This window comes from Neolamprologus multifasciatus, chromosome 23 (genome assembly GCF_963576455.1).
Source record: "Neolamprologus multifasciatus chromosome 23, fNeoMul1.2, whole genome shotgun sequence".
In the NCBI taxonomy this organism is placed as follows: Eukaryota; Metazoa; Chordata; class Actinopteri; order Cichliformes; family Cichlidae; genus Neolamprologus; species Neolamprologus multifasciatus.
This window is the reverse complement of record NC_140460.1, coordinates 673,357-692,040: the sequence shown is the minus strand read 5'-3', so window position 1 is coordinate 692,040 and position 18,684 is coordinate 673,357. Positions and strand designations below refer to the sequence as shown.

Below are 18,684 nucleotides of genomic sequence, written 5' to 3'. Positions count from 1 at the left end.
GGATTCTGTGTAAATGCCCACAGCAAAAGTGACACGAGGAGACTTTAACTAGCAGTCCTTTTATTTCCTTTCAAACATGAACAACATGGACTACACACACAGTCCAGCATCAGTGGAAGTTATATAAGAGTACTTGAAGAAGAAAAATCATAGTTTTCACTGTTTCACTCCAGCGTATCAAAAACAAAGCGTATAGTCAGAAAAATATTGAATTACAAAACTCAAAAAAGCAAAGTGTTTTCCTTTGCCTCCTTCTAAGACTGGGCTGCAGGACTAGCTCAAAACTCTAGAGTCTAAAGGTTGACACAGTAAGAGAAGAGAAAAGGATAGCAAAAAGGAGACTCCAAAACCTGAGTCGAGAATAGAAAAATAAAGCTTTGTTTCGCCTAAAGATTGCCGTTTGCCTCATCAACACGCTCAGCAGGCTGACTACAGCAAAGACCGGGTAACACAAACTCTACTCGCAGTAATACGGGATTATATAGTTTCAGTATGGCTTCTCAGTTACAGACACAGAAACACACAAAACACACACAGACAAGATTTTTATAGTGCCACAAACGACCTGCTCGGGCCTTAAAAGCATCTGGAACTGTTCGGTGTAAGCAGTCAGAATAAGCACGATAAAGGTGAGTGTTTGTGCTCCTCTCAAAGGTCACACGCTTCGTGACGGGCTTCGGTTCATTAAAGGGGCATCTGCTTAAATGTAAACTCCTTCAGCTAAGCTCTGGCTGTGTTTATTAGGGGTGCAACGATACTCGTATCATATTGAACCGTTCATACAGTGCTTTCGGTTCGGTACGCATGCGTATAGAACAATACAATTTTTTTCTATTTTATTTTATCAACTTTCCTTCTGACGATGCTGTCTGTGTTGAGCGCTCAGTGGATCTGCGCTCGACTACTCCGCCTAGGCTGCACTGTCGAGCGCAGATCCACTGAGTGCAGCGCAAGCTAGCAGACAGAAGCTAAGCTCCTTGCAACCTGGCAAATTGAACCTCCCCCACCCTCATTCAGATCTGGCGTTTGGAACTATTTTGGTCTTCATGTGACGTATGACCCTGAAGGTAAGCGCGTCATGGACTAAAGTAAAACAGTATGTCGGATGTGCCACACAATGCTCAATTACATTGGTGGGAACTAGTGTGTTAGCGCAGTTAGCTCGTTAACGTGTTGGCCGTCCAGCCCCACGCACGGGGCGATCCGCGGTAGCTCGTTAACGGAGATTTGCCGTGTTGTGGCGTTAACGTCATTTCAGATTAACGCTGACAGCACTAGTGGGAACACAACGAATATGACTGCACATTTACTCCGACATCATCCTCGTGCAAAGACAAGTGGAAGCAGACAAAAACAACAAGCACGCATGCTACAAACTTTAGCCGAGTCATTTAGACAGCCGTTAGCACATGATTCTCCTTATGGGGACCTGATATGTTTAATATGCTGCTGAGAATATAGCCCAGAAGAAGCGTATAGTAGAGCTTTTATTTTGGAAAGAGACGTTTCTCTGTAATAAACTCTCTTTTCCAAAGAGGAGTGATTTCTCCATCAGATAGATTTATTATTTATTACTTTGTTGTTTCAGCAACATTAAATTTAAAAACTGTACTTTTGAGTTAAAATATATATTTATAATTTTAATAAATGACAAATTAAAAAGGCATGAACATTTTTTGTATCGAAAAAATATCGAACCGTGAATTTTGTGTATCGTTGCACCCCTAGTGTTTATGCAAGTGGAGTGGGTTTAAAAAAAGAAGAATTCTAGCTTTGAGGTTAGTTGTGAATATTTCCCAAATCCTGTCCAGCTAGCCCTAAAGTGATGCTGTGGCCTGTGTAGCATGTTTCCCCTGTTACAGTAGGTCTGGTTAAGGCAGCTGTGCGTCGAGCCTCATGTCGAACCACAGTCGTTATGGTTACCTGTGGTCCTGCAGCCGCGTATTTACACCAGTACACGATGACAGTGACACAGTACAAACTTCCTGCAATAGATGACGTCCTTCTTAAGCAGTGCAGTCACAATGTTATGTCCCTCTGAACCAGTCCGTGCTTTAAAACAGTGTCTGTGTGCAATGACACGCTCCCCTGCGCCGTGCCCCCTACACCAGTGCATAATCAAACTGACCCCTCTCTAGCCCCTCCTTGTGGTCAGTCCAGGATGATGCAGGCATGCGGCTGTAGGGGTCCAGAAGGATCCTGAAGCATCTGACCAGCAGGAAGACCAAGAAGAGCATGAGGAGGCCTACAAAGGCCAAAGCGGTACGCTGCTCCGTGTCCACCCCGACCAAGGCCAGAGGAGGGCTGCTGCTGCCACCGCCATGATTGCCGGTGAGGGAGGAGCTGGCTGGGGACAGCAGCAACTCGTAGTCAAGCGTGGGCACATCGTTCATCCTCCACGGGGCCCGAAGACAGGGCTTACACACTGACTGGATGGTTGGTGTGTTGGGTGGAGGTGCGGAGAAGGAAGGGAAGGCGTTCATTTAGGAAAGTTTTTAATACTGCAGACCCTGTTTATTTATTTTTAGAAGAATACCGAGCGAGAGGACCGCACAGCGTTCGTCTACGATGAGCGCAGTCCCATGGTCGCCACTTTATTGGATCAAATGTAGGCCAGTCAGAGTGACATGACCCAGACAGCTTTGACTCGCATGTGTTCTGACAGTGTGTCAAACACACACTTTTCAATTAATAAGGACTATTTTTTGTGTAACACATTTGCCTAAAAAGCCTAATGACGCTCAGCCGTTCCTATTTCAGCGCCTGCCCTCCGGCGCTCATGTTTTTAGCGTATTTATCGGAGCCACACCAGCTCTCATTCTCATTCTCACAGAGCAGACAGGATGTGACACCGCCTCCCGCTAACGCAAACGTCACTGATGGCGGTCAAGGTCAGCGTGCTCTAAGGGGGTTAATAGCGCGCAGATGGACTTCTAACACCAAGTTGGGTTCAGCTGTTTCAGTGCGTCTCCGTGTTGTGACGCTAAAGTGAAACGCAGACACGAGCGGCGCTCTAAAGCACCTGCAGCGGCCGGCAGCCCGGTGTGTGCGCGTCTGTGTGGGCACATGTGTGTCTGTGGAGCTAATCAGAGTGGGAGGTCAGCTGCTCAGTGGCCCTGAATATAAAACAATGCATAACCTTTCCTGAAGCTGTCTGCTAAATGCTAAGTTTTCCCTTCGACCGGCTGGAGCGTGATAAGTGGGTCAGAGCTGTCAAACGCTGACGCCACTCCTTTCCGGCGCCTCCTTCTGGGGTGATCGCTTCAGAAAAACGCCCTTCTTGACAAGCAGAGAAGCAGCGAGAGGTAGAAAATGTTTCTCTGATGCGTTAGGCTGTCGGTCACAAATGAAGAGCGTCTTCGTTCAGCAGATTGGCAGAATCTTTTTATGGGCTCGTTCCACTCCTCGGCCAAGCGACGTGAGATTGTCCGGATTAAGCTGAGCAGCCACTCCCACACCTGAAAGAAACGCCAAAGAAAGCCACCTGGTTAGAACATTGCTCCTCGTCTCTATAGGCTTAAAATCATGATATTCAAATTTGCACCAACAGGATGCTCCGTTTTTAATGTGAAGCATAACAAGATGAAGTCATTTTCCCACAGTGTGATTATTACAACCCTGTGCTTAATAAGCAGCAGTGACATAAACCATCTGTGAGGAGAACACAGCACCAGCTTCCCTATAATGACTCTCATTAGGACTCTGATTACGCTGCCATCACAGCCACATTAGCAGTAATGAATGCACGATTATAAACACCGATACCACGCTGCCTCGCCCATATTCGTCGGTGCACTGTTACACCAGCACTTTCATTCACAATGTGCTGAGGAGCCTCATCAATAATCTAAAATCTCCTGCAGCCGACCAGGTTTCAAATCATTGAGGAAAGATGAGACGAAAGCTTTTTACCTGCTCACCTGTGATGGGCGGCGGCTACGCTATTGGCTTAAATAAACATGATACCAAGAGAGGAGGGGTCACGTGTGGTTATTGAAATTGTCATTTAAGGGATTAAGAATTGTGCATTTCTGCACAGAACATTATGGCTGCGTTAGAGAAGAAAAACAAGCGAGCGACTCGGTGCACAGCGAGTCAAACAGGAGTGTAGGAGGAGCGAAAGATGGATGAACAGAGCAGGAGTTCCTGTGGCGAACAGGCAGCAGTACAGAGGAGAGGTTTGCTGGCACAGACCGGTCTGACTCTCCTCTGCGTGACGATGGCAGGACGCCTTTGCCGTGCGTCTCTCTGTGTGTTCAGTTTAAAGGTTTTCTATCTGCTGCTTCATCAGCCTGCTGCCCCAGACCGGCAGCACTGACACACTCGGGAGGCGCTCACGCCGTGAATGAACGTGCACGTCCGTGCGTGTACGAAACAGAGCTGCTGCTCCAGATTTTTGGCCTTTGAGTGACGCGATCAGCAAAAGTCCTGAAAACCTTGAAACGATTTCAAAGACGATGTGAACGGACGGCGCCACACATCTGAAACGCGGGAGAAGCTTTGAAACGGTCGTTACAGTTTTACAAATGTTGGAACTGGTTTATAATCCTGATGCGCTCGATCAGCCAGGCGAGGAAATCCCCGAACGTGGATTCATCTGGACGTCTTCAGCGTTTCGTAGGAGAAAAGTTCACAGACGCAACGTTTTTCGATATTCATATCAACACCTCTCAGTTTATTTGTGGCTCACTTATACAAACCACTTAACATACTTGGTGTATTTTGATGCCACTCAGAGGTGGGGCTGTTACACTGACTGCTGTCTAAACTGAAAAGACTCATTTCAAAGCTTTTGATGTCGCGGGTCAGTGCTTCTATAATGTATTTATAACGTACAGCATTTATATCTAACACGCAGCAGCAGCAGATTTCCAGCAGCATGATGACCTTCAACCAGCACGAGCAGCTGAATACACTCAAAAAATGACTATTTGCCCTCGTAAACATGAAGCAATCGTTCTGAGTAAAATGTCACTGAAATATAGGAAATCAAAGGTTGAGTCAGTCAAATAATTCATCTTTAAGGTAACTCTGCTGGATTGATAAACATTCAGTTTACATCAAGTTGGATTGGATAAATTTCCATTTTACTTTGTTTACACGTAAACGTTTTTCAGTTTCTTAAAGTCAACATTTTGGGCTTAAACATGTTTTTGTCATTTATTGTTCTGAAATAACTAGACAGCTGTTAGTAGAGACTGTAATTTTCATCATAAATATAATAACATGACCTGTTAATGACATAAATAACGTTTTTTGGTAGGAGGTCTGGGTAAAGCATATTATTGGAGCTTTTGTAGAAACGGGTGAGATCCAAGGTGAATGTAACAAGTTGCAATAAAGTAGCAGACAAACATCAGATGTCCAATGAAAGTGACTCTAATCCAGTAAAGTACTTGTTACATTGTTATTTATAGTAAGTGATAAAATTCAAATGTCATTAATCACATCGATGACTAAATGTAGACAAACAGAAAACTGCTGCAGTTTCACTAACGGCCACTTGAGACGCTGAAAGCAAGTCAACCCCGACAGACTTTAACCAGCTAACATGACCAACATGTTCTGATGACGTCAAAATATGTTTAGTGTCTCTGTAGCTTTCGTTTCCTGTAATAACAACTGTGCAGGGACACAACTCACTGCTACCTCTTTGAGCATTTTTCTACACAATAATCTGACACTTCCTGTAAGGCAAACTGTACTGACAGTCTGGTCTGTGCTCAGTGTTAACCTGCAGCACTGTTTATCAGTCCGTTAGCGCAGATCAGCAGGTATCAGCGCTGAAGCTATCCAAGCAAGCTAATGTTAGCTGATAGCTTAGCATTCCAGGCTCTCATCCAAAGCTAAATAATAACAACGTGAAGACGTCACAGCAGCTGGACTCCTGCATGGAAAAAGTCCAACATACAACCACAAATACACACGTGTATCATTCTGCTGCAGTTTAGGTGCATAAAAATATGCACGAATAAATATTATCGTGCATATTGTACCGTGTGTATATAGTACACGTTACCTTTGTATTTGATTCATTTTTGCACTTTTTTTTGTACCCTGTCTTTATTATTTTTTTAATTTTGCAATTTTTATTGGTTTCTAATAAATGTCTAATGGACTTTTTCTTCCTCGGCCTTGTGCTGCTGTAATTATTGAATTTACCCAGTGAAAGATTAATAAAGTCTATTTATTAAAGGCATGTAAAGTCTTACTTTAAACCTGAACGTGCATGCATGTAACTTACAAATAACCTCTTCATCTGATTCTAATCACTAAGTATTTGGTGAAAAAGAATTTTTTAATAAAAACAATTTATTGTATTTGAAATAGTGAAATTTATCATATCAGACAGCAGGTACCCGACTGCTCCTCTGTGGCTAATTTATATCGATTTATTCAAGCAATGAGCTGGACCGAAGAACGTGAGTGTAAAACATACAGGATACAGGAAAGTCGATTTTTTTGGCCACATTACTGTAGATAAGGTTTCAGTGTGTGTGTGTGTGTGTGTGTGTGTGTGTGTGTGTGTGTGTGTGTGTGTGTGTGTGTGTGTGTGTATATAAGTCATTGGGAGGTAGAGGGAGGACAGACAGAGATTGCTCAGCTTATTTTCCTCCTCGTTAAGTCTCACTCCCACCATCACACACACACACACACACACACACACACACACACACACACACTCGCGCACACACACACACGCGCGCACACACGTCCATCAGCCTCGTCTCGCTTTAGCTCTCGCCCACTCCATCTCTCCTCCAGGCAGTGACGAGACCCCTGAGATGAAGAGGAATGAAACGGACATTCGTCAGTCTTCGTCAAAAAGCCGTTAAACGCACACCTCTCTCACACAGACACACAAAGAGTGCACCGGCAAAAACAGACACTGCAACAGTGGGCAGACTCTTGTTCTCTTTAGCACCACTCAGACGAACACAGCATGCGTAGGATGAGGACACAGACAGACACTAGGGGGAAATATCTACAGCAAAACTATGACTCGTATAAAACTTGGAGTATTAGGCGGCCACACAAATGGGCGTCTGCGTTAGTGTCTCCAGCCACCACATCATCAGCTCTCTCTCTGTGTAATGTGGTGGTGAAGATAAAAGCAGGAGGCGATCGTGCTCAAGAGTTCGCCAGAAGGTTGCCGGTTCGAGCCCCGACAGTCTCGGTCGTTGTGTCCTTGGACAGACGCTTCACCCGTTGCCTACTGGTGGTGGTCAGAGGGCCCGGTGGCGCCAGTGTCCGGCAGCCTCGCCTCTGTCAGTGCGCCCCAGGGTGGCTGTGGCTACAATGTAGCTGCATCACCAGTGTGTGAATGTGTGGATGACTGGATGTAAAGCGCTGCACAAATACAAACATTTACTGTAGATTCAGTATTTAGATGAATAAAGACAAAATTAGTTACATTTTTATAAAAGGTGGCGAAGCAGCTGAATGCTGAACACAAGTACACGTTTAGTATCACGGAAGAATTCATAACTTTTCATATACTGATTATATTTTGGTCTCTTTGGACAGCAAAGGCAAACCTGCGGAGCCTTTCTGTAAGAATGAATCAGAAATGACGAGATTTTCTTCGCCCTGTGGTCTCCATCATCTTTCGGCTGCCGCTCTCCGCCCACGATACCCACTCTCATGCAAATTTCACACCCAAACCCAGCATCGACTTTTCAGCCGACACGAGTTGCACAGACCACAACCGTCCTATCGCTTCATGTACACAGATAGCCAGCCGTGCACGGCTCTAAAGGTTCAGTGCAGAGACAGCCTTGATTTGTCATTATTTATAGCCCGAGTAAAGCCACTCTCTAAAAGTAATTAGACTTTAGAAACAAAGAAAGGGAGGAGAGGGAGCGAAAGCGAGAGAGATGGTAAATGTTCCCAGCCACAGCCTGCTGGGAATTGAATTAACCCTTTCCAATTTGCTTCTTATGAAGATAAAGTGGAGCTGAAGAAAAGGCAAAGGGGAGCTGCTGAGATCCACCAGCTCAGGTGGGCATCCCCACTCCATCACTGCTGTTTCCATCAGAAAAACATATCTGCCTATAAACTGCACACATGCATATATCCAAAGAGCTGGAGGCCCTGAAGCACTGATGAGACACTGGTTTGGGGAACTTTTATATGTGCGCGACTGTCTCTCTTCATTTGTCGCCTAAGGGAGTTTACAATTGGCTAATGAGGACGACAGGGACCAGGTCACCTTGCATTGTGTACAACAACAAAAGTACTTCAAAAAAAATCCACCTTAACGATCTCGGACGCGTCTGCTTGAACCTGGAGTTCACAGCAGCTCCGGTCTCTTGTACATATGCAAGCAGACTAACATTTAATGACCCGCACACGACGGTCTGACAGGTATTTTTAGCATTTAAACAGCACAGAGCGTCTGTGCAGCTGTTGCACTCTTGGCCAGCACATAGCCCGTCATAATTGGGCTGGCAGACAGTCAGTGGCTACAGTAACGGTGATAAAGTCGGCCAATTAAATATTCCGCTGTTCCGACGCAGCCATTCGTTCGGCTCCGTGGACACACTTTGATGAGAAGGTGTGTATGTGTGTGCGAGGATGGATATAAAGACACAAAGTGAGAGAGAGCATCCTGTTCTTTTACTGAGTGGACATGCAAATGAGACAGCAGTGCACTCAGACTGCTGACCTCTGGAAACTAAAAGGTAGATGCAAATAACAGAGAGCGCAACACTTCATACTGAGGGAGCTGTCAGTCCACAGACACGTGCAGATACGTGCTCCCACACAGGAAACGTTCTTGGTGATGGTTCATGTGAAACCTTTGATGTAGTGAACCAGGAGAAACAAGGGATGAAGAAACAGGCAAAGACAAATGGAGCTGTGCACAGACGAGGGAGCAAAGGGGCAAAAACAGTTCTGTGATTCTCAGCAGCAGCTGAACAAATCCATCTTCAAAGCTGCGATCTATCATTTTATCACAGCACAGATGAGCACCAAGTCTCGTTTCTCTATCAGCATATTTAGGCCTGAAGGTCACCCCTGCATCAACAGTGAAATAACACAATATTCTTCATCACTGTTGATTCGTTTTTATTTTTAAAGACAGGTCTTCTGCGCTCGAGCACGGCGAGGCTTAAACCCCCGAGAGGCTCGTGTGCTGTGCACTGACCTGCGTGTTACTCCAAAGAAGTGGGATCTAGTCTACTGACATTAGGGGGAGGGGCCTGCTATGTACTTAGTGTCCGGCGTGCTGCGTCCTCTCTCCGGGATGTTCGTGTCACTCTGACAGCCTGAAGCTCCGTCTGACTGTCAACAGGGAATATTTTGAAGGAGTCGATCCTGTGGCTCAGTGAAGGAACGGGCTGGAAGTCCTGCTGTGATCTGGATCCTTTAAACATTCATTTGTGCAGATGTGAGGCGTTAACCGATACACATTCATACCAAATCAAGCTCTACAGACATGAACGGTGCATATTTACTGATAATGCCCATTATAGTCTACGTGTCCCGTCCACCTTTGACAAAATCGTGCACAACAACCCGCAATATAGATGTTGTTTCATGGTTATAATGCAGATCCAACTCTGAGCTGTAACAATGGTATGTTATGGGCTCTACATAACATATGGCTGTAGTTACTGTGACATCAACCACTGATTACTTCCTGTTTTAAAGCAGTGATTTTAGTACTGGGGCTGGGCCATATCATACCGTTCATGGTGATACCGGTGTAATGTTGGGCAACCATAAGAAAATGAAATATCGCGACAGAATATCGAGAGCGTCCTGACAGCAAACATCTGCACCTGGTTTGGGAACAGCACCAAGCAGGACAGACGAGATCTGCAAAGAGTGGTGCGCTCAGCCGAACGCATCATTCAATCAGAGCTCCCTGACCTGCTGTCCATCTACACCAAGCGGTGCAAGTCCAAAGCTAAGAAGATCATGATGGACCTCTCCCATCCCAACAATGGACTCTTCTCACTGTTGAGGTCTGGGAAGCGCTTCCGCTCCCTTAAGGCCAAAACTGAGAGAATGAGGAGGAGCTTCTTCCCCCAGGCTATTCGGGCCCTGAACCAGGTGTAGGACTGGACTCACACACACATCACCACACATTTCCTATAATTTATAAATCTTTATAATCTCTTTCTGCTATTTGCACATTTTTTACTGTAAGTTAATTTGTAAATTTTGTAGTAACCTGTAAATTGTAAATACTGTAAAACTTTTTTCTGTCATTTAATGGTCGGGCATCGTACAGCTACAAGCATTTCACCCCCATGTCATACTGTGTATGGTTGTGTGAGTGTGACAAATAAAATTAGAATTTGAATATGGGTAAAATGCGCGTGCGCAGTGCCTTTGTTTACATACGCACATGGCGGCGGCAGAACGAGAAGAGCGAAAGCGGATCATTGAATGAAACAGATGAACCTGAACTGGTTTGTAAAAATGCAGCTTCACTGGTGTGGAACTGGTTTAGCTTTCGTCCGTCAGATACACAACAAAGCACTATTTTTGGTAGCGCATGCTAGCGGGCCGTCGTTATTACCGTGTTGTTTGGAAAATACGGCGCACTTAAAATCAATCCTTTGATTTTTCTGAAAGTCGACAGAGCCCCTTATAATCCCGTGTGCCTTATGTATGAACTCTGGTTGTGTTTACTGACCTCGAAACGATTTTATGTGCACGGCGCTCGAAAATCTGTCAGATGTTTCAGGACGACTTTGCTAAGCTACGAAGCCGCACCCTTGATGGATTGTCGGAGCATTACGGCTATCGTAGGCGGAGCCTCGCGGAGTGATACGTACTGTGCTTCAACATAATGTTACCGTATTGTGTGCGTTTAACCTCTTTTTAAGTTTTGTGGATATTATACATGGTTATGCTGAGGATATGTCGGCCAGTTTCCACTGGAAATGCCTTTTGGTTAAACTGTCAGCAACGAATTTGCATTTGCACTGTTACATTTTATATAACTTTAATGCAGATAAAAAACAGCTGCTTGTTTAAGTGAAAATACAATGATGTTGTTCTTTTTTTTGCACTAATAAAGTTGTGGAGTTGTAAAGTATTTTGTCGTGTCAATTATATTGTCAGTTATATCGTTATCGCAAATTTTCAAACGTATATCGTGATAAATATTTTTGGTCATATTGCCCTGCTCTATTTAGTACTATGGTCAATGCTAGGTGATGTTTCGGAGGTTAGTACCCGGCAGAGTTCTTGGACGGGTTGTCATTACGGTTAACTAATCAAGTATTATTTGTGATACAATCCAATTAGAAATGCTGCGACAGAGACAAACGGCAAAAAACACAATCAAGAGCTGAAGTTCAGTGATGTGAATTAGCTGAAGTGATGGTGGGCAGCAGCTAGCACCTACAGCCACCTTCACACACACTTATTACTCAAAGGTCCAATTCCTGCTAACTTACAATCCATCCAACCATCCATTGACTTAACTGCTTATCCTACTCAGGGACATGTTGGGGCTGCAGCCTGTTGCTGTTGTCATCACGCAAAACACAAGTTTAACAAAACATGCTCCATAGAAAAGTGAGGAAGGGAAAATCATCTATAGAGACCGTCTATTCAATTTGATTTATCCAGCGCCACGACAACAGTCGCCTCAAGGCGCTTTATACTGTAAGGTCGACCCTACGATAATACATAGAGAGAAAAACCCAACAATCATATGACCCCCTATGAGCAGCACTTTGGCGACAGTGGGAAGGAAAAACTCCCTTTTAACAGGAAGAAACCTCCAGCAGAACCAGGCTCAGGGAGGGGCGGGGCCATCTGCTGTGATTGGTTGGGGTGAGAGAAGGAAGACAGGATAAAGACATGCTGTGGAAGAGAGACAGAGGTTAATAACAGATATGATTCAATGCAGAGAGGTCTGTGGTGAGTGACGGAGGCGACTGAAGTCTAATGACACTGTAAATGTCTTATTTTTTCTATATATGGGATTAACTACAAAATAAAGAAATTCTAGGACGTGCAAAGCCTAATAAGTTACTTTGTAACACGGGACATACTGTACAGATGGTTTATGTACAATATATGTACAAATACCTTTAATGCATGAGGAAAACACCTTAAAAGTGAACACTTAGTAAACGCCACTGTTTTCAACTACAGTTTCTGAAAGCTGGACATAAATACACCACTTTCCAGATTAGTGGGGATAAGCCTTGTATTTTATGGACTGTTTCACTGGAATTAATTAAATTTAAATATTAAAACACAGCTCAAGAAATGTAAAATATCAGTCCTACAGGGAAGGAATAAAACAATAGGAAAATCATGAGATTTATTAGCTTAAAAATATATTCCCAACTTTCCGGTGTTTTTGTGTGCTAATGGAAAGCGTTACACAGACAGAGTTGAAATATTTGGCCATGATTTCAGAGCATAAAAGACCTTTGTTTGGATATTAAGAGCATTACATGGTGTAATCAGTGTTTTATTGCCCTCCTCCACTGCTACATAAGGTTACTGTAAAATAAATGTCATAGAAAATATTAGCAGCTATAAAAGTATTACTAAAAACCCCAGAAAGATTAAATGCACACACTCACAGAGTGAATTTTATTTGACCAAGTCGTGACTCTCTAAGCTATAAATGTCATTTTCTCCTATTTATGAGACCTTTGGGGGTTCAAAGCAAAGAGACTCCTGAGAACACGTCTACCTCACCGATGCAGGTGTGCTGACAGGACGCTCCTGTTCACCTCCGCAGCTCTAAACAGGTCGAACCAGTCAGTGTGAATAAATGTCAGCCCAATCATATCTGCCTGGATCCTATGTTTAATTCACAAATCACAGACATGAAATATTCACACAATGATGAGGATGAAAGGAGACCAGTTCACAAGTTTGAGCAGATCAGCAGTGGGTGGACAAAGGCTCGTGAGTGGGCTTCTTAAACATTTTTTTATTAATTTAGAGAAAGGATAAGAGGATGAGAGATAAGTCGAAGAACATACAGCAGCTCACCTTGAAAGACCTCACAGAGAGAGCTGGAGGTGAAGTGAGGAGTGGTCAGACAAATGATGAGGAAAGAGAAAAGCAGGAAGGTGGCGGCGCCGATATCTGTGACTCAAGTCTGCAAGTTCACACAGAGCAGAGGTGTGTAGCTAACAGGGGGGGGGGGGGGGGGGAATCTGCAGGTAAGAAATGTGAAGGAGGTGAAAGAAGGGAAAAGCAAACAGATGAGGTGGAAGGTGTGCGAGTGCATGTGAGGAGCAGCATGGAGATGTCAGCACTCTTACAGCCAGAAGGCAGCACTTTCCTCCCATCACAGCCTTTCTGTCAAGCCCACTGGGACAGAACAGAACCTGTGCCAGCCAGTCAGCCGGCCCAGGGTGACGGCCATATATTTTACATGCCCTGCCCACACGACACTTGCTCAGATCCAAGGTGAGAAAGGGCTGAGAGTCAGCATAAAGAAGAAAGAGGCAAAAACTTTCTCCCGGACAGTAAAAGGAAAAGACCCTGAAAGTCAGAGTCCGGACGTAAAACAATGCTTTTCAGTCAACGAGGGAATAAAAACTAGCGGCCCCCACCCAACGCCGTGAAAGAATATCAGGGTGAAATGTTCAGCAAATCTGGTCTGCCTTTAAATAATGAGAGGAGTTTTAACTAGTGAGCAAAGTGCTGATTCAAACTGTGAAGCTGAAATAACTTTGCCCAGCAGGGTGCACACGGCTCTGATCCCCGGAGACAAAAGAAGCCCCGAGCCGGAGTCCTCAGCACAGAAGAGTCAAAGCAAAGCCTCGGACATCTGCTGAAGTGACGCTACGCTGTCCTGATCTGATTACCGAGCTAACAGTGAGCTGGGGCGTGGGGTCTTAAGCCTCCCAAATACCTGGGGCAGAAGAAAGGACAGCTTATGTGCACAGCGTGCATCATGAGCCATCGGCAGAGTCACTCCAGTAAGTGAACTGGTCTCCCTTTCTCTAACAGAATCGTGTGGGGGAGTTTGTGTCAGTGCTTCGAGCTGAAGCAGAGCAAATAAATCCCAGAGTCAGATACAGAAGGCTGATAAGTTATGGGCTTGATGAATATTTGATGGCTGTTCTTCAACGAGGAATCCAAGCCGGCCACGTCACTCTTACTGGTTAACGTTGAAGACCTACAGCGACTTTGCTGCATCTCCTCTGACACACATTTCTACCTTCCTGCTGGTTTTGCAGAAGATGTTTATGCTCACTGTGCTGTGGTGCTACATGATTAGGGCTGCCATGATTAGTCGACTAGTCACGATTACGTCGACTATCAAAATCGTCGATGACTGATTTAATAGTCGACGCGTCGTTTGAAGCTTTGTAAGATCCCAAAAGACGCAGGAATAAGTAGCAGGATTTAAGAGTGTAATAACGGACTGAAACAGAAGATGGCAGCACTGCATGTACAAAGATGCCAGCTGCCGTTAAACCCCGAAGAAGAAGAAGAAACTGTCCCAGAATTCATAGCGCGGCCCAGCTCAGTTTCCAACAATGGCGGCAGCTAGTTAGTTTTAATATTACTCTTATTATTCTTTCTGAGTCACAAAATAAACGTTTAACATATTTTCAGGCGAGAATGTAGCTGTGTAAACCTCAAATATCTGCTCAGTTTATCAAGACACCACATATTTTCAAAAGCGCTCCGACGTTTTCGGAGACGTCTGTTAGCCACTAGCTCGATAGCTAGCCGGGGGCTAGGCTAACTAGAGCCGTGAGAACACCGGACTCCCGGCTAATCGTCTTCAATCAATCAATCAATCTTTATTTATAAAGCACTTTTCATACAAAAAAAAAAAAATGTAGCACAAATGCTTTACATGGTTAAAAGCAGCCCCCCCCCCCCCACACACACACACACGCGCACACTTAAAAAGTAAAATTGGACTGGGTACGCATGAGCCAAGTGAGGAAACACTATCATGGGGAGCCGTCTGCACCGGAAGCCGGTCACAGACCGCAGCCTCCAGGCTGGGCACACAGCAGGAGGGAGGCAAAGAAGCCCCCCAGCCAGGCTGAGAGGACCCCCAGAGCCCCAGCAGCCACGGTCGATCACAGCCCCGGTGCAGAGAAAGCCCTCCGAGGAAACACTGGAGATATGACACAATAGGATATATACTGGGTAAAAAGATAAAATAAATAAGAACGGGATACAATATAAATATAAATAGAGTAAGAAGATTAAAAAATGAATAAGAATAAAATCAATAAATATTAGGTAAAACCTAAATTAACAATAGAATAACAGGATAGAATAAATAAGCGTAAAATAAATAAACGTTAAGTAAAAACCCACTGCTGTCTTTCGCTACTCAGGTTAAACATGATATATAAGTCACTTAGATAACTTAAAAATCTTATTGTTTGGCTTTTTTCAGTATTTTATTTGTTCCTGAGTAAATCGGTTTGGCTGAGATTAAAGAGATGCTCAAGAATATTCCGGTGTCCTGTTATATTTTAGATAGCAAGGAGCAGACAGCTGAGTTTATTAAATTCCACTGAAACAATCTGCAAATTTCATTAAAATTTAATAAACTATCATCTTGTCTTTATTTTTAGTTAGCACATACCTTAAACACTTAAAGCTGTAAGCTAATGATAGTTATATAAGAGCAGATGCTGCTGGTGCAATAAGCTGTACGTTTTACGTCCAATGGATGATGATCTGATTAGTCGACTAATCGCAAAAATAATCGGTGACTAGTCGACTATCAAAATAATCGTTTGTGGCAGCCCTATACATGATGTACAGTTCAAATGAATCATGCTTAGTGTAACATACAGGTGATTCAGGTTCACAGGAAGAAGTCGTTTCAGGAGTGAAATTAAAATGATGCAGCAAAGACACGCGAGCGACTTCGTCTCCTTATTCGGCCGATTTTAAACGAGGACCAAACAACGTAAGAAAGCAGCCACCCTGGTGAGCAACAGAGAGTAAATGATGTCAAAGCTAATAACAGTGACTGGCAGTGACACAGTGAGACACTAACGTGCTCCATGCTGTAGATCCTGACAGGTGAGGACGACGGGCTTAAACCCACCTGGGTTCTCTCTTTTCTTTCCATCGCTCGATGTCATTACTCGATGACTGTGGCGCTCAGCGTTACTACGCTGTGTTTTTATCTGAACTGGTAAACTGAGAGTAGCCACAGACCATTACTTCAGATTAATTTCTCCCTTTTTTTGTAAATTCCTCTTCATCCAAACTGAACGCTGCGTACAAACTCAACTCTTCCAGGTAAAAATCTTACGGTTTGCCTGCATATTCAGTCTGTATACAGGAGGAGAAAGCAATCCATGGCTCTCGATTGTCATGTTTGCTTTGCATGAAGGTGCCCTGCAAGCAAAACCAGAGAAAAAGTCTAAAAGCTGCAGTGCAGCGAGATACCAATGGAGTATTTAAGAAAAACAAAATGAAATATGTAACCATGCATTACAGCACGATGTCTGTCTGTACTTTAGACAAATGAAGCTGTACTTTGCTCACTGATATGCAGCCGCCAGCACAGTGTAGACACTGGAGAGTCTTTTTATTGGTTCTATTTTAAGCCAAGACAATTAAATAGCTCTTTTTGGGGTATCACTTACATTTTAATCTGAAAGCTCCAACGGGTCTCCAAAGCAGCGAACCTCTCTGCTCAGCAACCACCATCAGATACCCAAACTTGGACTCCTGATTACAGTTAGCGAGGCACGGTAAATTATTCAGCAGTTGTCACTGTAACAGGAGACAATACGGATGGAAGAAGCCAAGGAGGCTGTGGAGCATCCAATGGCTGACACAGATTTATACTTTGATAAGTTAACGATACGGTGCAGGACAGGCCAAAACCCACACGGGACTCAAGCTGCACGATAGCTGCACAGAGCCGATCAGCGTGCAGATGGATGGATTTCAAATATACGATGAAACCAACGTCTATTTTTATTCTGACCAACGTTGAAATGACCCCAGTTCTGCCATTTGTGTAGGATGTATGCACCTGTGCCATCATTGTCCTACCTGCTGTCCTGCAGGGCACTCAGGGAAACAACAACAGCCCATTTCAGCAGGATCATTCAGTCCATAGTTCCTGAAGCTGGCTCTCACCGGGCTACGAGCAGAGAATGAATTCTGTCTTTCAAGAGGACAGTCAGAGTAATTTCATGGTACATTGGGCCATAGGATGTTTTTTTCAAGCATATCCAGGTGAGCAGGTCACGTGGTTACTGATATAACGTTACCTTCTTAAAACTGCAAAAACTACTCTGCCTTATAAACATTTTTACGACATTTCCAGCAGATGAAACAATCAGACGATGATGGAAACGATGCAGCAGCGTCGGTGTTTGCAGGTTGGGTCGTGCGACCCTTCGATCTTCAGCCCTATTTATTCCCAAACCTACAGGAGCCTTTACTGCTGCTCTCTGGCAGAAACAGTGATCAGCTAACAGCTTTGGCAGGCTGAGCTCCAGGAGGACAGAGCAGAGAAAGTTTTGTCACAAACGATCGTCTGCGGACTTTTGAACTTGGAGCCTCGAGCGACACGACGACACACGGCAGTCTCGCACGAAGGCGTGAACATTTGAGCTGTGATTACTTAAATGATCGCTGCCTGCCTGCTGTTTTCAGTCATCACAGAGCTGCGTGCTCGCAGATCTCCGCCCGTCATACGACACCAACCTGATTCAGGTGCGCAGTCCGTGCGTCCGCTGCGTCCAGACAGCTGCAGCTACAAACTTTAGGATGTGCTCGGCTCTCCTCCTCCTGCACCTCCGCTCGTTCCTCCTCCTGCTGCTGCTGCTGAGAGTCGCTTTGCTGCGAGACTGGAGGCAGGCAGCGGCTCTTAAAGCTCCCCACCCACTCCGGCCTCCCGCAGGGCGAGCAGCCAATCACAAATGTGGTCTCAGCACAATAATACAAAGACGATTCATACGTGAGACAAGTTTGTCGTAAAGAAACACTTGAATGTGTCACAAGGAGAACATGAGAGCAAAGACCTGATCTGATCACTCAAACACAGACCGACGCAGGTGCAGGTGTGAAGCTCGTTATTTGTATGGAAACTGATAAATATTAGTAATAAGTCGGTGTTTATGTTTGCCTGTCAAATCACAAACCACTCTGCTGCTGAAGGACCAACAGAGATGCTCAGCTGAGCCAGTATGGAAGTTATCAAGTGCCAAACTTTGTTTAAACTACTTGACTGAGATCGAAAGCAAAAATCAATTTATAGCCACGTGAATCCTTTATTTTTTTTATTTCATGCTCCAGTACAAAAGTGATTCAGGCTCTTTCTGGTACCTTAAAGTCATCGGCAGCGTCCGGGGGGGATGAACACACAGCAGTCAGTGCAGTTCACTAAAGACTCGGGATTCCTCCCACAGGAAGACAAATCACGCCTCACTTTTGTTTTCTGAAGCCTTTTAACAGCCACGATGGTTTCCTTTCATTCTGTCACACTAATCCTTCCTCAGGTTCTTATTCTTACCAAAGCCAGTCTGATCCTCATGCTTCCACTGCTCTTCCAGTTTCAGGCTTCCAGGTCGGGGAGCCACCTGCTGCCAGGAGCTGCCGATGCCAGGCACAATGCCCACGTCCACAGGAGAGCAGGTCATGGCAGGTGGGAAGTTGGGACGAAGAGGCAGCAAATGTTACTTTACCATCTAGAGATGGATTTCTTTTCTGGTCCTGAGAGTTTATTTCTTTGCA

General features: G+C 44.6%; 1 protein-coding gene across 2 annotated transcripts; it reads right to left on the bottom strand.

Moving 5' to 3' along the window:
• On the bottom strand, nt 1-17,983 carry ctxn1 (cortexin 1). Of its 2 annotated transcripts, XM_085152909.1 has the most exons (3): nt 17,656-17,983; nt 2,537-3,458; nt 1-2,429 (listed from the first exon to the last, which is right to left on the bottom strand). In XM_085152909.1, the coding sequence occupies exon 3, from the start codon at nt 2,391-2,393 to the stop codon at nt 2,103-2,105; it is 291 nt and encodes a 96-aa protein (XP_085009035.1). In that variant the 5' UTR covers nt 2,394-2,429; nt 2,537-3,458; nt 17,656-17,983; the 3' UTR covers nt 1-2,102. The 2 variants fall into 2 exon arrangements, with proteins under 2 accessions (XP_085009035.1, XP_085009034.1); XM_085152908.1 differs by having other exon boundaries at nt 1-3,458; nt 17,656-17,981.
• Between the last annotated feature and the right edge of the window lie 701 nt (nt 17,984-18,684).

Coding starts and splice junctions, on each gene's coding strand:
- ctxn1 (XM_085152908.1), bottom strand. CDS start 2,483: ATGAACGCCTTCCCTTCCTTCTCCGCACCTCCACCCAACACACCAACC.